The following is a 24104-nucleotide window of genomic DNA, read 5'->3' on the forward strand; positions in this document are numbered from 1 at the left end:
TAGTAGATGTACAATTGCGTCTGATGCGTAGGAATTGCCCCACGGGAAGATTGTCTTTCAAGGCTTTGGGGTGATGGATTTGATATAAAAGGATGCTGTTACAATCTGTAGGTTTTTTGTATAAGCATGTCGAGAGCTGTCCCTCCGATAGCCTAATGTTCAAGTCAAGGAATGCAACTGTGGTGTCTGACATAGTGTGTGAGAATTTCAAAAATTGGTTTTGCTGATTGATCCACTGTACAAAGGTGTTACAGGTATCAATCGGGCCATGCCAGAAGATTAAGATGTCGTCAATAAACCGTTTCCAAAGTATTAGATGTTGGCGAAATGGGTTATGGTCAGTATTGATGGTTTCTTTTTCAAAAGTTGCCATATACAAACAGGCCAGACTGGGAGCGAAGGTACTCCCCATCGAAGTACCCTGGCATTGATGGTATAGCTGCCCTTTGTATTCAAAGAAATTTTTAGTTAGCGCTAAGGATGCACAGTCCATTATAAATGTGACTGGAGTGGGAGAAGTCCAATCCAAGGAATTCAAGGCCGCTTCTACTACTGTCAGGGTATCTCCCTGGGGAATATTTGTGTAGAGGGCCTCTACGTCAAGGGTGATGAGTAAATCAATGCGGTTAGAGTCCTCTATTGAATCAATTATTCTGAGGACATCGGTAATGTCTCTAATGAAAGATGGTATGTTTCTCACCAAGGGTTGCAGGAAGTGATCAACAAATTTAGAGAGGGGCTCAAGTATTGAGCCAATCCCCGAAACTATGGGGCGCCCAGGGACCGGAGTTACACCTTTGTGTATCTTAGGTAAGGTGTAAAAGTAGGGAATCCTGGGTTCTGTAGCATTTAGGAAGGCTGCTTCTTTTTTATTTATCCACCCGTTGGTTAGTGCCTCATATACTAGTGGAGAGATGGTATTAGTGAGGCGGGGAGTAGGATCAATAGTGATGGGAGCGTAGTATTTGTCGTTGTTGAGTTGTCGTTTATACTCCTCATCGTAGTCATCTATGGATTGGATCACAGTCGCCCCACCCTTGTCAGCTTGTTTGCTGATTATAGATTTGTCTCCTGCGAGAGCATTCGCAGTTTGTGTCTCGGTCTTGGACAAATTATGGAAAGGGGTAGGGGAAGGTAGCAGGGCTAGATCCTTCAATACCGCCTTCTCAAAAGTACGATCAATTATGACTAACTGACCCTTTCTACTTCACTCTTTGCTATATCTACACACACTAGGCCCCTCACCCCCATGCACCTATCGGCAGGAACAAAAGATCCCCGATAAAGAGCCCCGATTTCGGGAGCCCGTCAAGGATTGCAGCGCCGACTTGACGAGTGGCATTGCTCATATGATGAAGCATGACACCTAGCTTGCTGGGTGTGTGAGAGCTCTAGTTCCACCACGGGAATTCCCCTGGTCTTCCCTTGGTTACCTTCTGGTAACTAGCGAATGGTTGAGTCCCGACATCCACTTCCTTCCGTATCTCTTCTTTATTGTACATGAGGAACTTTGTACCCTTTTTCGCTGATAATCTACGGGTGTATCTCTGCAAAAATTAAACAGACAGTGCTTTGTTCTATTAAAATGACTTTGCTGCTGGTGGTTCGAGCCATCTGTGAGGCAAGTCATGCGTGTTATGGAGACTTGTAGTAACACGTTGTTTGTGAGCTTTAACCGCCGGCGGCAGAAGGGGGCAGAAGGGGGCTTTTGCTATGCGCTCTGTGAAAATTATGGTGAGTTTTTTTTTAAACTTACTTCTATTAACAAACTGCATTTAGCCTCAAACAACCGCTTTCTACAATTTAAAATTTAAAGTATGCGCGTGCCACTCACATTATTCTTGGTGTTGCGCGTGTTCCCTCTTCGAACTTCTGTGACGTGGATTCCAGTGCGGAGCTCTGTTATCAGAAGCATTCAAGCTCCAGCGTGCTGTGAGCCACCCGGCATGATGCCGAAAACGTGCCGCCATTTTGAGTTTGGGTCCAAATAACAACGTCCTGGGCCAAGACGTATTTTGAACTTTTAAGGTCTTGCCAACCACGCTGCGTACAATTATTTCCTGTTGAAGTCCGGGGACTACGCGGTGTCATTGAAGACAGCAACTAGAAGTGTAATCGTCTCCGTGTGATGGTTTTCGTGTGATCCTCCGTTTCAAGTATGTCGGAGGTAATGTGTCATCGGAGCCGGTCAACTGTTTTTCTCCTGCTATTGAGATTCATACTACGAGGTGGTCAAATGCATGGTTGCCAGTGGACACTGCCTTGTGTTCTGGTGGTGAGTGGCAGTTTGCTTTTGTTCCTTTCAGCTGCCATCTGGTGTCACTCTCGTACTTGACTGTGTTGCCGTTCTCCAAGGTGTACTTCACACGCGTGTTCTCGGTGTGGAGTTTGTCGGCTGTGGTACTTCAATGTGCGGCACACTGTCACGGTGACACCCATATCATATACTTTAACTGTTGTAATAATGAGTTGAAGCAAGTCTGCGGTTGGAAGATCCTATTGCCATGGTTACCGTGACTGGGTTTGTCCTGATGTCCATGGCATATTGCTGCGGTGCCGGAAAGATTCATGCCTGTTTTTTTTTTATATTACAAGGAATATATCATTCAACTGTAATACGTCTGCACAGTGTGTTGTTTATTGTGTACTTACACTCAACATGATGAGGATTTGTATGTGACAACTAGGTAACTTGGTACATTTTTGTCTTATGTGTTTTGGTCACGATCTCTGCCATGTTTTGCTCAATGTTTATCAATACTTTTAGGCATGTTCTCAATTTAGTTCCCTTACGCATGGGAGTATGTTTCCTGGCAAAATTCGGGTGAGAAATCGCTCACCAGCGTGGGGCACAGGTCACAAATGTTCTACAATATTTGGAATTGTTTTTGTTATTTCAAAAGTTTCATATGTCGTGATGCCACAGTTTTATGCTGTTTAATTGGTTGGGACGTCCTAGTCTCCTGGGGGTTGGTCATCACATGGTATTCCCACATGAGGGTGGTTCTGGTCTTGGTGGGTGGTTTCCCACCTCTCTGTGTTGTGGTGGTAAGTCGCCTTGCGCTGCACGTCTTGTTTGTTTGTATGTGTGTAAGTCACCCTGCACGTCACATGTAGTCCTGTGTAAGTCGCCCCGCGCTTCAGATGTTGTTGTGTGTAAGTCGCCCTGCGCCTCACTGTGTGTACCCTCTATGTGGTCCATATTGTGGTACACGTGTATCTGTAGTGTGGGTTCACCCTTGCTGTCTGTTTCTGGCCTTGGGTGTTTGTTGTGGGGTATGTGCACCCTTCACTACTTTATTTTCAAATGTTCATGGGGAAGGATGGGGTTATTGCTAGTTTGCAATTTAAATTGCGTGACAATTTTTATTCCTTCCCAAAAGTATGCAGTGTTAGTCTGTTTCTCTGCGTTTTAACATGGTTTGTGATTTAATAACTATATGACTTAATAATCTTCATGAGGGAGGATGGGGGATTTCGATGCATGTTTTTTTTTATATGTCGTATTTTGCCCATCTTTTCTTTATTTGCATTGTTCTCTCTTTTGCGATGTCTTACTTTTAGTTGCATCCTTGAGTTACGAACATTACTGCTTCTTTTGTGTATAGTTCTCTGCTTTAGTATTGTAGTCTTTGTTTTCATTTTAAAAGGAAAGGGATAATGTTATATCCTGAGTATTAAATTTAATTGTAATGAGCCTAGGTCCTCCTAGCTGCTCAGCCAGATTGAGAGATGGTAGCGGAATGTTGGTGTGACTGTGATGCGTGGAATGCCTGGGTGCCTGTGTGAATGAGTGGTGACAGTTGGAGATGGGCTGAGCAGCTAGACAGGCTGGTGGGGCTGGTGTAGGAGCTGGTACATGGCTGAACTAAGACTGTTACTTTTTGGAACTGGAACCAATAAAGAAGACTTAGAAACTTAGAACATGGCTACCAGTGTCTTCATGTATAGAGCACAACAAGCTTACAAGTGCAACAGTTATTTAGTCTGAATGTATACGAAAGCTGGCTGCTCCGGGCTCCCGTTTATTGACTGCATGCCCCACGCCTCATTTCGATGAGAGATGACTAATTGGGTAACATCTTATTCCGTCACTGCTAGCCTATCTACCCACTCTGTGCCAGAAGAATTGACAGCATTCTACTATTAGGCTCTTTTAATGTTTATCTTCTTTTACCCCGTTGCCCTGTCCTTTGATGCATGTTTTTTGTCTGGTATATGTCCTGTTTTAATAAAGCAAATATAATCGTAAATATGTAGATGTTATTTTCATTTTTTACTAAAATTGTGCGATACACTAATACTTTGTTGTGATTATAAGACAGACCAGCCTAAAGCGTGGAATTCTTACATAACACGTTTACCTGAGTCTCGCAAAAGCAAGTGTCTAGGTTTTCATATATGTTTATGTCTTAATTGTCACCTTTGTATTCTGAGCATACATGGGTAAATTCTGAGACCATTCCTGGTTCACTATTGCAAGGTATAACCAAACCCAGCTTAGTAATTTGAATATTTTTTTCATTTCACTATCTGGCTTCCAATAGCTTTTGCTTCAGGATTTTCTTTACCTTTCTTGATTCCCCATGTATGGTCAGTGGAGAGGGCCAATTACTTAGCTAAGATATTTCCTCATAACTGTCAATCAATCAATCAACTAATTTGTAAAGCGCACTACTTACCCGTAAGGGTTTCAAGGCACTGAGGGGTGGGGGGGGGGGGAGGCGTGGAGGGGGGGTGCTGCTGCTACTGGTCGAAGAGCCAGGTCTTGAGTCGTCTCCTGAAGGTCAGCAGGTCTTCGGTTTGTCGTAGGTTGAGGGGGAGGGTGTTCCAGGTCTTGGCGGCGCGGTGGGAGAAGGACCTGCCTCCGGATGTGGTTCTACGGATGCGCGGGACCGTGGCCAGGGCGTGGTCAGCGGAGCGGAGCGGAGCGGAGCTTCCTGTTGGGTACGTAGAAGGAGAGTCGACTGTTGAGATAGGCTGGGCCGGTTTTGTGGAGTGCCTTGTGTGCGTGGACCAGGAGCTTGAAGGAGATTCTTCTGTCGACGGGGTGCCAGTGCAGGTTCCTCAGGTGGGGGGTGACGTGGTCGCGGGACGTCGAGGATCAGCGGTGTAGAGGCGTTCTGGATTCTTTGCAGTCTGTTGATGAGCTTGGACGAGGCTCCGGAGTAGAGGGCGTTTCCGTAGTCGAGTCTGCTGCTGACTAGGGCCTGGGTGACTGTTTTCCTCGTGTCTGTCGGGATCCATCTGTAGATCTTGCGGAGCATACAGAGGGTATTGAAGCAGGTAGAGGAGACTGCGTTGACTTGTTTGGTCATGGTGAGTTTCGAGTCGAGGATGACTCCCAGGTTGCATGCGTGGTTGGTAGGTTGGCAAGTATGTTATCATGTACCATTGCCGATAACTCTCTTTCTCTTTTCAGTAGTGAAAATGATCTACTAGATCATCAGTTTGTGTGACCATTACCACACACTGTGATCAATAGCACCTTTTGGGTTGGTGGGGTCAGCATGCATCATATAAAGAAATCTTTTGTTTAGTAAGTGTTGAAAGCTATGACTTTCCTTCTTTTCTTTAAGAAGGATTGAATGTTGCTAATGATGCAACTTCAAGTGAAACTAAGGAAAGTTCAGTCAGTGCTTAGACAGACATTTGTTCCTACATCTGGTCTCCAACGTTTTATATGTAGTAGTCCGCCCATCTCTGAAAATCTGCTTTTGAAGAGTAAGTGTATTTTAGATGCACATGCTGGACCTCATCCTGTCATCAAGTGAATACGCTTAAAGAAGCATTTTTGAATAAAGTTGTATGGACATCAACTATTGGCGTAATCCTTATGGCTCAGCATGATGTCACCCCGAAATGCACAATGTCCCACACTGTAGATGGTAGGCGTTTTTGTACCATGGAGTTTGGTATCATGTGCGCTGACGGACCAAAGAAAAAAAAATGCAGATCATTGGAAACTAGAGTGACTTCCACAATTGGGGGTTCTGAGCGTCAAAAATCTGCGCTTCTAACTCCGAGAAGCAAATATTGCCATTTATGTTTTGCCTAAGTTGTCCTCATTTATACCACTGTGTAGATCAAAACAAGATGTGTAATTAGCTTACTCACACAAGATTACAATGACAGCTCTGTTAATTTTGCATGAAGTTCCTGTACAAGGCAATACAACCACAGAAGGAACAAGCATTGGCATAGCCAATAGGTCTCGCCTTTGGGACCTTAGACGTGTTTAGTTATCCAGCACAATATCCTTGGTGCAACATCATCAACTGTTGCATGGCTAAACACTTATAAGGTCACAAAAGCGAGACTTATTGGCTATGCCAATGCTTGTTCCTTCTAGGGCTCTGCGGTCTTCCAACTTGTGGCTGCCCTCTGTTCCTAGAATGAAGAGAGCCAGACAAGGAGGTCGCTCCTTTACTCAACTCGCCCCAAAACTTTGGAACAGTCAACTACTTCATCTCTGCAGAGGAGACAACTGGAAACCTGGCTATTTTAGCAACCCCCTGTACATTCCTCCTATTCACTGTACATTTGGATGGATTTCCCGTTTTGGGCAGGCCTGCCATCTACAATCCGAAGCATAAACATATAAACGCACATCGTTCCTACAGTACTGGCATCCTTGTTACCACTATATTTATGTGGATTGGTTGGTACACAAAGGTAAACCATATAGTCCCTCATATTATATTTCAATATCACAGACACCAATACAGACCCCTCAAGCAACACAACCTCTTTCAATTGACTTATCCAACTGTCATTAACAATGCAACCTTGCCTACATTGACATAGTACCACAATTCACTGCATACATAAAACACCAACATAGAGTGAGCAAAGTACATCAAAAGCTTAACAGCAGCTGTGTTCAGGAAGGGCCATGTTCAGGGTTAGGTTATCTGTGGCCTTGTAAGGTACTTGCTTCTGGGACCTGAATTTAGATTGACCAGTGACATACCTGATTCTTGTACGGGGTAGCTTAGTGGCTCCAACTCCTCAAGTGCTTTGCTCTGCAAGGAACAATGAAAGACAGAGGAATTTCACTTTCTGAGACCCACAATAGCAAGCAAGTGAGATACAGAGTCATCCAGAATTCAAGAGGTCTATGATCCCATCTTGATAGAAGTACTATTATGAAGGCACGTTCTACATTGATGAGAAAATCTTGCAGGAGCACGATATGCAATAACCTTGATGCGGGATGATATATATACATCTCATTACCTAGTCATTAATGCAGTTTCTGCCCTGGAGGGAAGATTGCTTTGCTGGCTCCTTTTCATGATACAATCTGTTCACTGTTACTTCCCATACAATATGGGAGTAGAGCAAACAGAAGCGGTCTCCTGCAAGATCCTCTCTTAACAGTGGTTTGTGGGAAATCAAGTCCCACTTTTAGTTGAATGCTTCTTGGTGCTGCTGTGTGACAATGCTTTACCGACTGCCCGACTTCAGCAGGGGTTGGAGATTTATTGGTAATTTACATGCTGCATCTTAAGGTACTTTTAATCTACGCACACGTACAAGGAGCAGGGCAAGGAGCAGAATAAGACATTTAAACAAGGCTTGATAAATAAATAGGATCCTATATCATTAGGAAGAATGAGGAGAAAAGAAACCAAGACCCTCACTACGAGTTTGGTGGGGAGGACTCCCTGCGTATCTTGTTCTGCCCAACAAGCGATCCAATAAGTCCTGATTCAAAAATACTGGGTCCGGTTTCTGGACCCACTTGTACCTAGTGTGGATCCACATCTAATACAATTGTGGGCAAAGAGAGGCAGGCGCTGTTGGTGCAGGTGCAGTCTGGCCCCCACACAGGGTCCCCCCAGAACAGTGGACCAGCATACAGTACTCTCCTAGATAGGCCCAAGCCTCCCCTTGGCCTAAAAATACTCCCCACTTCCTTGCCCAAATGTCTCCTCAGACAAGCACCAATCCCCACTGATATGTACTACTTACTCAGCAATGATCTCTAGGTTTGTGGAAAACGTGGATTTGTACTCCATATTTCTGGGTCCGCATAGATGTTCCCGATTGCAGGAATAACTCATAACAATCAGATTTGAGTGCAAACCTAATCCAGCTAATTTGAGGGCCAAGGTGTTAAAAATGTGCAAAGAAGTAGATTTCCAGTTTCTGACAGAAAGACAAAGGTAGGAGAGAGGCCAATATCAAAAACCAAGGAGAACCAAGCAGAAAAGAGAGGAGACAGTAGGGGTTGGGATGTCAAATATCGGTTTTAGAGAGGAAGAGAACGAGAGGGGACACTGAGTGGATGATTAGCGGAGGCAACGCTGTAAAAGGGTTTGTAGTTGAGTAGGTGAGTGACAGCATTTATAAAAGTGGCCACCAACCTAATAGGGTCTCTTACCACAGAAGATAACATTTAGAAATTTGATGTTGAGGTGACGAAGTAATAAATAAGGAGAGAAATAAGGAGATGAGGGTTGAGGCAGACTTTTGAGGAACATTTAGAGACATAAGAGAGAAGTTAGGGACACCAATAAGAGTTAGTTGAGGCATGAGTGGATCAGAGCTGCTAGAGTGGGAAGGTAGATTCAGTATCTAGTAAAACACATTAAATGTAAATTCACCAGTTGAACTACGCAAGAGCTGGCAAGTAGAGCAATATATAGAGAAAAAGAAAATATCAAATATGAAGACCAAACTTTAACTGGGCCAACAATGGATGCACTGGAAAGAATGGGAGAATCAGAGAGGAAAGATGGATGAGTGGAAAAGGAAACATGTGTCTTAATAAAGTTTAAAGAATAGTTGGGCTGCATTCAGAATTGGAGAAAGGGAACGCAAGCCAGCAGGTGGGATTGGAGGAAGTCACCAAATAGCAGAATGGAAAATATACAGATTTAGTTATCATCTGTAAAAGAAGGTTATTGAAAGCCAAAAAAAGAGGTGTATATGCCCAAAGTTGGAGAAAAAGATACCAGGACCCCGAACATGACCTATGAGGAAGTAGTGGGTCTGGGGGATGGACAAGGGTGGATTGGAGCCAAGAAACGGAGCGATATGGACCAACAAATAGGAGTAAAACTAGGAAACTTCTGCACCAGTGACCTTGGTAGAAAAGAGTGTCAATTGTGATAGTAAAAACCAACAGTATGCTCAAGGAAAAGCACTGTAGCTACTGCATGAGGCAGAACACCCTTTTGTGTAATTCTATATCACACAATCAATATGAAGCAGTGACAACAGGGTTGCCACATGTCCAGACTGGCAGCATTTGTGTTGCTGATACTGGTCAGTTAGATTTCTGCTCTTCAGTCTCTAACTTTTCAGGTCCATTTCACAATGTGAAACAGCTTCCGTAGGTAGTGGAGAAAATAAGAGGATGGCCCCAGTCTGATCTGCAATTGCTCCTCTTGAAAGACCGTCACCTTTTGCAGAGTGGCGTAGTAGACGGGAGCAATTGTTGCAGAGCAGAGGCAGGATAGCGGGACCACTGTCACACCATATCTCCAGATTCAGCAGACTATCAGGGGAAGCAAACATTTAATCTGCAATCCCACTTTCCAACTCACCCAAGAGACAAATCTAGGAAATGAACGCACACTGCATTCTAAAACTAGGTAGAAGGAGGAAAGGGGTTTCCAAAATTACTGATGAAAAGGTGATGTTAGTAGAAAAATAGGAAGAAATAGCAGTGATATGTACTATTCTATCTTCAACGCAGGATGGAGAAATGAATGGATACACCAAAATGTAGCATTAATACAGTAAGTAACACAAACAGTTTGTTGGCATCTATTAATAGAGGTTCATTATTACCCAACTGATGTTGTTCATTTTGTCAACCAAAGACTAATGAAAGTTTGAGTTAAGAGTGCAAGGATTTAAAGTATGCCTTGGTTGTAACCTATAGGGTTTGGAGCCTCAACCAAATGAACTATTTTACCCAGGCTAGAAATTATATACTACAGGTCACAAAATATTCTCTTTGATTCGAACATGTGGCTCAAGGCTACCCACAGACCTCTAAAGAAGGATCATTAAGTGTCTGAGCAATTTTCTGAGTTAAACCTATGACCAGTATATTCACACAGGTCTCTGGTGCGGGCGCATTCACTACCTTCACTGTATTATTGTGCTCTATCACCTGCTAGTTACGCATCAATCCCTGTTGTAGACACCTTATACATGCAAGATATCTCATCAATAGATAGACTGTACTTTGGTAAGCTGGGTGACCTAAAGATCATAGGTTTGCTTTTTATTACAGCCAACTCTGCCTTTCAGTCTTTTATAGTGTATAAAATGGGTTTCATTGAGCTGAGTAACAATAACACCTATTAACACTGACATCCAAATCAAGACTGTGGTAACCTGCGGTATGTAAACCAAGTACAATATGTACGTGTTAAGTATATAAGTTATGTGTGTAGTTATACAGCTTTGTGCTGTATGTGAAAAATGTGTTATTTAGGGTGTGTTACTTTTACAATGGTAGGGCTTAAAGCCCAGTTTTGCTGTAAGTAAAAGTAACAAAGTGGGTTATTTGGGATTTTTATATGACAGTTTTCTTAAACCTCATGAAATAGGTATCACATGGAAGGTAGAAGCCCAGGTTTCCACCACACACCAACCATGAAGCAAGTGTGATATTAAGGAGGAAATGCTACAATTTTTTAAAAGACATCCTAAAATGAAAGAAGGAAAGAGACTGAACTGGGCTAAGAGAGGAGAGGAGAGCGAAGGGCAGAGGCTAGGTGGGGAAGTGACAGAGAGCAAGAAAGGAAAAGCAGAGAAGGAAAAAAAGTGGGAAGAAAGAGGCGAGAGTGAGTGGAAAGAATGAGAGGAAAGATAAGAAGCAAGTGAGAGAGAAGAGACAGACAGAGGAGAAAGTGAGAGAGAAAGGCACCTGAAGCTAAGCATGTGACACATTGTAGTGTGCTTGTTCATTTGACTTTCTAAAAGCTAAAAGCAGAGGCAGGGAATTTATTTACTGAAAAGTATTTAGGAACTTGGGTAAAACTAGGAATGTCATGGCACATCCGGTCCGCCTGCTCAACTTCCTGCGCATCTAAGGCAGTGGCATTTCACACCCAAATAGCAGGTCAGATCTTGTTTGCTGGGACAAGGGCACTTTGCGGTCTCCCTTCCATAATCGGCAGGGTCACTTGAGTTATGCGACAGGGGAGGTCCACATTACGTGGCCAGACTGCCTAAATTATGCAGCAAGAAAAGGCCAATTAAATGATGCTGCGTAGTGCACCACATTTTCAGCAGTATTACTTTACTATTCTGTCATTTTGAGGTTGAGACCAACAAACAGCGCAAGTTTATCAAGAACTTACAAGGGCTTAGAGCCCATTCATTGCTTACTACTTGTTGACTTTTTTGCCACTCTCAGTTGTTCACTTCCTCTTAGATGCTTGCCTTGTCCAACTTGTGTCTGTCCCTCTCCTGGAGCCTGGCCTCTTTACCATACTCTTGACTGGCTGACTAATCCTTCCACTGCTTACTTTTAGGGAGGTTGGGGGAGAGGAGAGGGGTGTTGTCCTTTTAGGAAGGTTGGGGGGGTGCAAGAGAGTTGTCCTTCACAAGAATATAAAGCTAGTGTTTGTTTGCACAAAGGAACGGTCTTAAACACTTCCCCTATGGCTTGTGATGCTCAGATAAATCCTGCTTGTGTACTTTGAACCTCTGAGAGTATCTGTCTTCATTTGGGAAGCTGTGCTTGCTCTGCTATACAGTACCATGAGGCGCACACTTACTGTCTAGTGGGGAACTTGTGACAGCTGAACCCATTCCTCACCAACCTGCTGGATTTAGATTTTGAGCTGCACGGACACTTTCTAGTGGAACACTTCAAAGCTGGAACCAGCCTCTGGGGCCTTCAAGTCAAGAACTTCCCGGTAATTTTCATTGAGGACCCTGAATACAAGAATAGGATTCAGCTACATCAGCACTAAGTGCAGTAGGGACTTGATGGTCCACACAATCGAGACGGCACAAAGAATCTGCAAAAAGGAAGCTGAAGAAATTGAAGAACACCTTGAAGCGATAGAAGACAGCCACGCGGATTCCGAGGCTAAGACATTGCTAGAAAAGATCGCCAAGGAGAAAGCAACGTTTAAAGATCACACAATTAATTTCAAGATCAACAAATTTGAAAAGGATAAAAAATCCTTAAACATGGAGACAGTATACCCCTATCTCAAGGACGATTTTTATACAAGACAAGATTCTACGAGGTTCCTGGCAGGGAACCAAGGAAGATCGAAAAGGAGGTTTCTCACATTCTCGGACACCTCGTCTGAATCTACAGGGGATTCAGATCCAGGTGAAGGCCCCGCCAATAGGCCCAAAGAATCTGCGAAAAGGAAGCTGAAGAAATTGGAGAACACCTTGAAGCGATAGAAGACAGCCACGCGGATTCCGAGGCTAAGACATTGCTAGAAAAGATCGCCAAGGAGAAAGCAACGTTTAAAGATCACACAATTAATTTCAAGATCAACAAATTTGAAAAGGATAAAAAATCCTTAAACATGGAGACAGTATACCCCTATCTCAAGGACGATTTTTATACAAGACAAGATTCTACGAGGTTCCTGGCAGGGTACCAAGGAAGATCGAAAAGGAGGTTTCTCACATTCTCGGACACCTCGTCTGAATCTACAGGGGATTCAGATCCAGGTGAAGGCCCCGCCAATAGGAACCAACAAAAGAGGCCTTTTTAGGGGCAGGCCAACAGAAGCCCCGAGGCAGATACAAGCCCCAACAATGGGAGATGACAACGCGGGGACAGCACTACAAGTCGTAAACAAATCATCAATAATGAACCTCACAAATAGACCTTTATCCAAGGAAGAAATTGAGGTCTTAGAGCTTGGGCTCTTATTTGTACCTGGGGTTACTATGGATTTTACGAAGGTAAAAATGGAAATCATGGAACTATTCCGTAAGATCCGGTTGAGAGCATACTTTATGGACAGAGAAAACAACATGCAGCCTGAAGCATCAGGATTACGCAACAAATCTAGTTTTTGCCCTCCTCCTCATAGTATTCCTAGGGACATTATCTCCTTTGAACACACTGTACTATCATCTTTTAACGCCCTGGGCGAAAAGCGTTACAACCGTCCATCATTTGTTTGTTGTAACGCTTTTCGCCTTGTCAGCATTCCGTCCATCATTTGTTTGTTGTAACGCTTTTCGCCCTAAGTGGGATGGGTATTCCCAGACGTGGGACCCGTGCTCATTACACCACTGGAGTCAAGCTATCCTGGCTGATGACGGCTGATAGCCAGAAACCGGTCCTAGAATGCTTGATTCCGGTCCAGGGAAGACATGGCTTGGCAGTTCGGGCTGGACTGTTCCCATGAGGCACAGGGTCAAGACTGATTTGCATATGGCCATGTCTAAACTGGGGTGGTGTAGTGGGCAAAAGAACGATGGATTTAACCCAGATCTCTTGACTGGGGGAGAATGTCTGCATTGTCAGCATTCCGTCCATCATTTGTTTGTTGTAACGCTAACAAATAGAAGGCAGAAGCCATGTGTACAACCAACAATGGTACTGGCGTATTTCACAAGATCCGTCTAAAGAGAACATGCATGAAATTCTGACGATAGTCACAGAAGCAACCAAGCAAGGGATCCTGGGACTGAAAGAATCGGAGTATTTAATTAAGAAACATCCTCGAATACCTCAATTGTACTTCCTACCAAAGGTTCACAAAGATGCATCAAATCCACCCGGCTGTCCTATCGTTTCCAGCTGTGATTCCATTTTGGAACCAGTGTCCAAGTTTGTGGATGTTTTCTTAAAACCATTCCTGTCCGAGGTTCCCTCCTATTTACGGGACATGATGTATTTTATTAATAAAATCAATGGCTTCCCCTTTGACCGTGACACCCACATTCTAGTGACAATGGATGTAGCATCCTTGTATACACAAATTCCCCAGCAAGATGGGCTTGACACCATTGAAGTTTATCTAGAATCAAGACCCAGACCACATCGGGTTCCTACAGAATTTATCTTGAAACTTGCATCATTTGCACGACGTCATCATTTTTTCAAATTTGATTACATATTCTTTGTGCAAATAAAGGGAACAGCCATGGGTTGTCCCTTCGCACCGGAAATGGCAGTGTTATACATGGCCCAATACGAACAACGATTTGTGTATCAAAATAACCCATACAGTGCCCACATCAAGCAATGGTACAGGTACATCGACGACGTGTGGTGCATCTGGGCAGGCCCAGTGGTGGTGCTAAAGGAGTTTCACGAATGGCTTAACAACCATAGACCTGACATCAAACTCAGTATTACATACAATACAAAAAGCCTGGCATATTTGGATGTAGAGGTCAAAACAACGGCTGATGGACTAATAACCACCCTTCATACGAAACCTACAGATAGGAACAATGCTCTCCACTATCGGAGCTATCACCCTAGGAGTCTTCAAAATAATCTGCCCTATGGGCAGTTTCTAAGAATTAGGCGCAACTGCACCAGAAAAGAGGACTTTGAATTTCTCTCAGAAGCCCTGGTTAAGAAACTCGTGGAGAGAGGATATCCTCACAAGCTCTTGAGTCATTCGTTAAAAAGAGCTTGGTGGACATCTTTTGACGAAGAAGTCTAAACCACCTATGCAACACATTGTTTGCGTGTTGACATTTGGACCCTACACTCAACCAATGAAGAAGATAATTAGTAACAACTGGCACTTGATTGAGGGCGCCATCCCAGACATTGGCCCACCGCTGTTTGCTCTTAAGAAAAAGTGTAGCATTGGCCAACAAATTATCAGTTCTGCCTTGCTCCCTACAAAAAAAGACAACTTGCGGACCATGTTGAACCTCCAACCAATACAGGCCACCACAAATGCGGCACATGTTCTGTGTGTGGGTCCACGATGGAAGGAACACTATTCATTGATTGACATAAATACTGGCGACACAACGACTTTACAAACTGTAAATCATAGAATGTCGTATACGCCATCATTTGCCCTTGCAAAAAAGTGTACATTGGTAAAACGAGTCAGGAGGTGCGCCAACGCATAGTACAACATCGCTCGAGGATAAAAAATAAGACAGCCGCTGCTCTGCTGGTGGATCACTTTGTCGCGATGAATCACTCACAACACGACTTTAAATGGACAGTATTAGCAGCCATTAAAACTTCCCCTAGTGGTGGTGACCCGGTAATCCTGTTAGCACGAAAGGAGGCCTTTTTAATAATGAAATTCGATTCTGCCATCCGTGGCCTCAACAAACTCTCTGAAATTTCCCACTTACAAATGTAAATAAAGTACAGAGTCCAGCATGCTTTGAGGCTACAAATCCATTTCATGTTTTACTGTTCTAAGCACAACTTGCAGGCTCCTCCTCACATGAGTCTCAGCCGTTCAAGGAAGACGCCTGCACTTGGAAGAAAATCTTGATACAAAAAAAACAGAAGGCAAGTGGTTTTCGTGCTACGAGCGTTACCAGTTATTGCTACAAAAGCGCTACTGTTTATTGATGCATGAGCGCCCTGCTATACGTAACATTGTACCTGTGGGCCATTGAAGAAGACGCGCATTACAGAACAGCGCGTGGAGCTTGTCTCCATTTCCGTTTCTTTAGCAAGAGTGCCCCGCTATACGTAATATTGAACCTGCAGGCCAGCGAAGAGATGCATGTTACAGAGCAACGAGTGGATCTTGTCTCTATTCTCGTTTCTTCAGTAAATAATACAGTGAAGTAAAACGTGAGCATACTCGCCCCCACTTGTAATATTTAAGATGGGTCTTGCCTCTTACAGGAAACTTTGAAATTAGAACACTGAGAAACTTCCCACGCAAGTGCAACTTTATATTGGTATGATGGCAACACGGATACATACAAGGTAGGTTCCTTTCAACTCACAGTATTTCCATCCCTACAAGTACCACAATCCTTCATTACTGAGTCCCCACAATGTACCTTTATCCTTACAGCTCCTGTGAATAACGAGCAGGCTTACCGCTGATGCCACAATACACAAACGTCCAAGCACTCACAACAACAGGTACTTTTTAATTGGAATTGATCATACTCTTGGAACCGAGAAACAGGGGTCCCCAACTTTATTGACACCATGCTCTGTAATTTTTTGTTTTGTAGTCACTGATCCCCAGTCCGAGTCCTGAAGAGAACCCTAGAAACATCTAGGGTTCGAAACGCGTTGACATCTGGGCAAAGGCGAATGACCCTTGGGGGTGCTATATGGGAATTGATTAAAATACATTTCTTTCCCAGTGGGCAGACAACCCTCATGACAATTGTATAGCCCTTTGCCCCATACACAGGCAGGACCTCTTGGAACTGTTAATTGTCTGCCTGTGCTCTATGTGTTAAATATGGACTGGCTGTTTTTAGGACACTTGTAGGACACTTACAATTCTATTGGCGTTTATGTTTCTTTTTATGTTTATCATCTATGTGGTTTTGTTGTAATGTTTAAATTCTGTGATGTTTTCATAAGCATGGTATACTGAATGATGTGTTATCCATCTTGTGACATTAATGAATGTTTTCTTCTACATGTGCATTAAATAAGACACAAGTGATGTGAAATAAATCACATTAACTTAGAATTGCTTGTCTAAGCTCATATATGATAATCCAGTAATAACCTAGCCGGTCAATGCTTTGTTGTATTATATTCGAGAGGTCCAGGCCGGTTAGTGACAGGACCCAAGCCTCTTCTGTTTTTCCTGGATTTAGATTTTGAGCACATTCAACGTGGGGGATTGAGACCAAGGGCCTGATTTAGAGATGGCAGATGAGTTACTCTGTCACAAAAGAAATGGATATCTGTCTGCCGTGTTACAAGTGCCATTGGATATAATGAACTTTTAATACTGAGGATGGGATATCTATCATGTTTGTGATGGATTAACCCATCTGCCAAGTTCTAAATTAAGCCCCAAGTCTCACGAGCGATCAGGATTGATACCAATGGGTGACATAAGTACGCTTATCTTCACAGCATCCTACTGTTTTCTTCTGCTCTCAAACTGAAATGCGTACTTCAGGAAGGTATTGGAAGGTCCTGCTGGGCTTGGACCTTTTATATCAGATATGCATTTTGGATTAATGCAGGGTTTAGAAGCAGCTGCGTATATCTCTTTATGTCCTTCCTCAGTCTCAATGTCTGTCCTGGGCTTAGACATTTGGGACTGATGTGGTTCAATTATTGCTCCCTCAGCTGGATGTGATGAGGGACTACATTCTCCTTCCTGTTTTTTAACAAGGTGACTTTGAGGTAACATTGCAGTATAAGATAATAATCACTTAGCTCTCTGTGGTGTTTGGGGGTTTGTGTATACTGGATATACCGCAAACTCACATCCCTTGAAGGTTTGATGAAGGGACGTTAGGAACTTTCAAGTTTCCATTTTTGCAGCTTGGAAAGTGAAAAAGACACGGGGACCTTACTTAAACACAACATTGGAATAAGGAGTAAACATTTAATTTTGGAATCATTTATTGAAATGTTTTTGCTCTTATTGGAATCGCTCAACTCCTTTGAGTGATGAGGACGATTGATAGAAAGAGGAGACATGTCACCCTCCTCTTCCACAAGCCCTTCTGTTTTGAGGTCACCTCCTGCCAAGGTATGCAGATCAGCACCTACAGACTCACAAGAGGCCAAACTACAGAGGCTAATTAAGTAGACTCAGTCTGAAATGTGGAAAAAGAAAGATCCTGGTGAGGAACAGGGTAAAGTGGCTTCTGTGAATTCCCATTCTGCGACGTCTGATTCTGAAAATGTGGAGGTGGAAATTACCCCTAGAAAACTAGAGACGTTGTAAAAGCATGCAATCGTTTGACATGTAAAGGAGAAAATGAGATTTCCACTCCTGAGAAACCTGGTCTTTCTACTGAGACTGTTATCAAGCAATTTCAATACCCTCCTCAGCTGGGACTTCCGATACATCTACATGTCATGGACATGGGGCTAAGGGAATGGGAAAACCCAGATTATCCTTCCCAAATTCATGCAACATTTGCATCCACTAAATAAAGTGGATACTACATTTTCAAATGCTGTGCTAGCAGACTTTATGGTTTGACGTTTGGGAGAGACCACCTCAATAATGGAGGACTCGATCTTCGAAGATGCAACAGACAAGAAAATAGATTTTTCTCCTAAGAAGTTTTACTTTGGTTCTCATTTGGCTTTAAAGAACTGGCATTTATGGAGCCTACATGTCACAAACCGTTACATCTGATTTCCCATTTTTTTTTACATCCATGAAGCATGGAACATAATGTGTTACTCTCGTGGATGGGATGAAGAGCTAGATGGAGTAAATGATATTTCTTTTGGCATTGCTAGAATTTTGGCTTTAACTAGAGGTGCATAAGTGGCAGTTGAAGTAATCTATTTATTGGAGACTGGCACACAGACACTTCTCAAAAGTCATTTGCTTTACATATGGTATTTAAGTGTACATGTTTAATTAGTTAAGAACTTGAAGACAAAGGGCCTGATTACGATGGCGGTTGGACGAGCGTCCGACCGCCATCGTTTTAGGCAGGTGTCCGACCGACTATATGTCGGCAGTTCCACCTGCCCCATTACAATGCGACTGCCATGCACGCGGTCTTAAAATTGCCTTTTACCATTGCGGTAGGTGCTGCAGCCCTAGGAAAGGGCCGCAGCACAAGGCGCAATATTACAAGGCATTTGGAAACATCCATGCACCCTGTGCCAGGCACAATTTGGTGCCTGGCACACCATATGTCCCATGGTGTGCCTATCCATCCCCAGGAATGTGCTTGCTTGTGCCCTTGGGTGTACTTTTCCTTATCCAGTCATCCAAGGCACAGGATGACACTGGTGGTCACGAATCATGTCAGCGGAATTGTGTCTGCGGAATACACTGCACTTCACAATCTGTTTGGATGGTTACAAACCTTTGCTGACCAGATCCGAAAAGGGGGTTTCATGTGATTAGGTCTTTTACAGGTCATGTGGCATGAAAGAACATAAAATTGGTAGTGTGAATTGCTGGGTTGCCAGAAGCGAGAAAGTTTCAGCCCATATAGTCCTGCCTCTAACATTCTCAGTCTAGAGGGAAGACCACAAGAGCTTTTGTGTACATTTTTGCAGAAGAGGCTTTGACCATTTGACTTTCCAATGAAGTGTATGATGATTAAATCTTAGGGTCAAAAGGAAGTCTGTCGTCGTGCAAGGTTCCTGTTGACTGCCAGGCCCGAGAAGGGATTCGATCAGGCAGCTAACACATGCCCCAAGAGTGCCTCATTAAACAGCAGCAGAGGTTCGACAGTGCAAAGGAGGGTTGCAGAATTTCAGTGAAAATTTTAGATTCTAGTGCCTCAACTTCTATTGCTCCCACCGAAGTGAACAAAGAGACTTCATATGAAGGAGGCCAAGAGGGGTCAGGGAGGTTATCTTCTGGAGATGCACTGAGCCTGATTGCATTTTGTAATTCCAGGTAGAGGCCAGCATTTGCATTGTATGGGGGAAGGAATTTGTCATCCTCTTTGTCATCATCCTTTGTGTGCATCAAAGAACAGAATTCATAGGCCATGCGGTTGTATTCAGATGCTAGAAATGACATGCAGATGTTGTGTGGGCCAAATAAGGAGATCTTCTTATGGCATCTGCGACAGGGTTAAACCCCGAAACCTATAAATCCATTTGATCTACTCTTTGTCGGTGAAACACTGAGAGGAGCTCCAGATCCATGTCGTTGAGGCAAAGATAAACAAGAACGGACGACAGAGCACTGGTTGTTACTTTCTAGGTCACAGTGTCGTCACACCTTGAATCTTCTTAAGTTGTCTTATCCTCACTCCTTGCCTCACAGGACAGGGAGGTGTTGCTAGCGGACATGTTAAGCCAGGACAAATAAAGTAAAAGGTCTTGGCTTTGGTCTTGGTCCTCTAACAGCAATTTCCATTGTGGTACAGGCCCTGTGAGACCATACAACCTAGTGCCTTTAACAGAAGATAGTACTGGTGTAGTAATTTTTTTAATGGAATATGAACGCACCAGGTTATACAGGTTGCAAGGATCTCCAGGGACCTCTTCCAGCCAAGGACTGTCGGTTGAAGGACTGATGCCATCTTCTACTGCTGCTGAATCTTCCATGACTTCAAGACCTGTAGCAGAGAAAGTAATTTCAGCAAGAAGAAAAAAACGTGGAAACTAAACTATTCACTTTTACTATATTTTTATTATTCTATCTGTGGCCCGTGGATGAGACAAAGTGTGTTACTGGCTGTGCCTGTCTGCACATGGCATTACATGTACTGCATGTCCCATGCTGTGCCTATCCATCTCCACAAATGTGATTGCGTGTGCCCTTGGGTGTAATTTTTCGTATCCTAAGTGTGCTTGCTAGTGCCCCTTGGTGTGCTTGCTCATACCACTGGGTATGCTTACTCATGCCCCGGCGTAAACTTTCATGTGCCTGTCTGTGAGCGAGGGTGTGCTTATTTACACCCCTGGGGGTGCCTGTCATTGCTCTCAAGGAGCTGTCTGTCTTTCTGTACTTCTGGTTGTGAAACAACATTACTAGAGGAAATTGAAAGGACAATAAGCATGTATTACTAACACCATGGATGTGTGGGGCCTGTGGCCGCTAGAGCTCAGGAGAAATTGAAAGACTAAGGGGCTTATTTACGAGCCCCTTGCACCACCAGTGATTCACTTTTAATATGGGAAAAGGAAAATGCTACTAACCCAGTATGCATCTGTTCCTGGCATGTAGAGCTGTAGATTCATATGCGTTAGCATAGATCGCGATCTGGTGTTGGGCTCGGATGTTTGCACTTTGTTTTTCTTCGAAGAAGTGTTTGTAGACACGAGGTAGGTTACTCCTCCTTACGATGATCATGCGCATGGTCATCGACTCCATCCCCAGATTGTTTTTGCCATAAAGGGTGATGATGGAGTTAGTAAGAATAGAAAGAGATGTCCATGTGTGTTGTATCAAAGTAAGATAATACTGCAGCAGATAAAAGTACCCGGGGAGGCAGGTGGGTGCATATGAATCTACAGCTCTACATGCCAAGAACAGATGTATAGTGGGTAAGTAGCATTTTCTGTTCGAGGCATATGAGCTATAGATCATATGCGTTAGTATAGACTATACAGCAGTTATTTTCCCAGTGGTGGCTGAGCTGTATCTGTTGCAGTAGTTTGAAAAAGTGTTCTTAAGACAGCCTGGCCCACACTAGTTTGTTGTTTTGCATGCACATCTACACAGTAGTGTTTTGCGAAGGTGTGAGGTGTAGACCATGTTGCAGCCTTACAGATGTCATCTAAGGGTATATTCCCTAAGGATGCCATAGAAGGCCCTAGTTTATGTGTGGAATGCACTCTAGGGGGAATCATTAATGTGCGTTTGCTTTAATGTAGCATATTTGGATGCATTTAACTATCCATCATGCAATATAGTTTTTGAAACGAGATTGCCTTTATGCGGTGGTGAAAAAGCAACGAAGAGTTGTTTGGTTTTCCTAAAGGATTTTGTTCTTTCAATGTAATAGAGTATTGCTCTTTTGACATCTAGTGTGTGAAGAGCATGTTCTGCCACTGAGTCCGGTTGAGGGAAAAACACTGGTAGTTCAACAGACTAATTGAGGTGAAAGGCAGAAACAACTTTAGGTATATTTTTTGGATCAGTCCTAAGAACTGTATCACAAAGAAAGTTTCCTTTGGACTGTACTAAAGACTCATTATAAACTTTTATCTATCTGCACAAATGCTCACCTCAATCATAACTTAACAGTTCAAGCTTGCACTAGTAACATAAGGGAAATATAACCATATACTCAAGGTCAACAATTGGAAAAGAGTTTTTGATAAAAAAATATAGATCTATTTATTTGTAGCAATATCATAAGATACAAAAATAATTTGATGTGTAAAAATTAATTTGTAACATCCTAACACAAAATCTAAAATTGATTCAAAACATTATACACAATATAAAAACACCACAATTAAAATTAAAAGGAGAGTATATTAGCCCCGTATCTACACTCCAATTCCTTGAAATAGGAGGGTGACATTGTGGAAATGATTGGATTGAATGTAGAGATTTAGCTGTCTAAGTTCTGAGGTCCAGTATTGGTCTGAGAGAGCTGTCCTTTTTTGGGATTAGAAAATAGAGTGAGTAAACCCCTGTGCCCTGATGAGCTAAGGGTGCTGGTTCTATTGCATGTTTTTGTAACAGCGAGATAACTTCTTGTTTTAGGAGGGTGAAATGTTCTGAGGACATCGCATGATGTTTGGGAGGAATGTTTGGTGGAATGGAGGTAAGTTCCAGGCAATAACCATATTGGATAATTTGTCTTACCCAATTGTCTGTTATGATGGAATTCCAGACAGGTAGGAACTGTGAGAGATGTCCCCCGACAGGAGTGGAATGATCGGGGGTAGTGGAGGGAAGTCATTATTTGGTAGTCGGGGAATTGCGACTGGAGTTACCACTGCCTCTTCCTCTATTGTTATTTCCTCTGTATCCTCCCCGAAAATATCCTCTGAATGAGAAAGATTGATTGGGGCTTTTATAAGACGAGGAGGTGTTTAGTGATGCAGTTGTCTTTGAGTCACCCCTATAAAAAGAGCGACGAATGGAGCCCCTATTAGAAGATAGTTGTATTGCCCCCAGGGATTTAGCAGTCTCGGTGTCTTTTTTCATTTTTTTTAATGAAGAATCGACTGTGGGGCCAAAAAGATGTTCCTAATCAAATGGCTGATTGTACTTATGTTAATGGCACGCGAGGCTGTATCAGCTGCATCAAGGGCACATTTGATGGAAGTGTTTGTAATGAGCTTACCCTCTTGAATGAGGTTGTGAGCTTTAGCCTTGTATTGGTCTGGTAAGGGCTGCATCAGGTTTTCTAGCTCGTCATAGTGAGCTCTATCATAACGCACCAGGAGAGCTTGTGCATTGGCAGTACGCCAATGATTGGCAGCTTGAGATGTGATTCTTTTGCCTGATGCATCTATAAGTTTGGACTCCTTGTCAGGAGGAGCGGTGTCACCTGTTTGAGAATTTGCCCTTTTGCGTGCATTTAAAAACTACAAGAGAATCTAAAGATACCTGACCCCTGATGTAAATTGGGTCTGTAGGAGCTGCTTTATATTTTTTGTATACCCTTGGCGTAAGTATTCTAGCTCTAACAGGGTCTTTGAATACCTCACTGGTGTGTTTTATCATACCTTTGAGCATGAGCAAGGTATTATTGTTTTTTTGGGAGGGAGCGAAAGTTTCCACTAAGAAATCCTCGTACAAGGGATCAGTATGTAATTCCACCCCATGGTACTGAGCAGCTCTATTAATAAGCTGGGCGAAACCAATATTGTCATCGGGTGTTGATGGTCTGGAGGGATATAGATCGCGGTCATTGGTATGATCCGGGTCCATATCATAATTATCCCAGGGGTCTGAGTCCTGTGGAATGTTGTCCTCATTATCATTCCCATCCCCATCCCAATCATTAACATCCTGTGGCACAGGTGAGAAACGTGGTGGTGGTGAGTTTGCTGGTAAAATAAGTAAATTTGGGTTAAAAGGTGAAGGAGAGGGAGGTATGTAGAGGGGAGAGGGGTTAGTACCCATTTCTTTTTTCTTAAGAGGTATACGGTAGTCTTCAGGGAGATCCAGCTTCCTTCTTTTAGGAAGTGTTGCTCGAAGTTTTCCAGTTTCAGCGTCAATATGCAACTGTTTTTGTTTCGGATCCAAAGATTCTTGTGGAGGAAGTTCTTTGGATGGAGTCTGTTTATGTTCGGAAGGTTTAAGAGGGCTTCCTTGCTTTTTAGGTTTGGTGCTCTTCAGTGCGGGATGTTTCGGTTCCGAAGGCTTGACTTTTCCCTGTTTCGGATCAGAAGGCTTTTCTCTAGCTGATTTTGGCTCCGACGTTTTCTCTTTAACTGGTTTTGGCTCCGATGCTTTCGGTTTAGCAGTGTCGGTTCAGAAGCTTTCGGTTTTGGTGGTATGCGCTCCGAAACCTTCGCTTTATGGGAATCTTTCGGGGCCGAAGATGTCTTCGGTGCCGACAGTGGAGCGTCAGACTTAGCCTTGTGTTTCGGTGCCGAA

At 43.3% G+C, this 24104-nt stretch overlaps 1 protein-coding gene across 2 annotated transcripts in view; it reads right to left on the minus strand.

Moving 5' to 3' along the window:
* Nucleotides 1-24104, minus strand: part of IRF3 (interferon regulatory factor 3) — a 160954-nt gene that overhangs the window by 40080 nt on the left and 96770 nt on the right. For both annotated transcript variants that reach the window (XR_014966408.1, XM_085616157.1), the window contains exons 4-5: nucleotides 20045-20154; nucleotides 6974-7025 (exon numbers count right to left, since the gene is read on the minus strand). Coding sequence is in view for 1 of the 2 variants with exons in the window: in XM_085616157.1 (XP_085472283.1) it covers nucleotides 6974-7025; nucleotides 20045-20154 (162 nt within the window). In the remaining variant the exon portion in view is untranslated. The remainder of the gene's footprint in view (nucleotides 1-6973; nucleotides 7026-20044; nucleotides 20155-24104) is intronic.

This window comes from Triturus cristatus, chromosome 7, assembly GCF_964204655.1.
Source record: "Triturus cristatus chromosome 7, aTriCri1.1, whole genome shotgun sequence".
Lineage (NCBI taxonomy): Eukaryota > Metazoa > Chordata > Amphibia > Caudata > Salamandridae > Triturus > Triturus cristatus.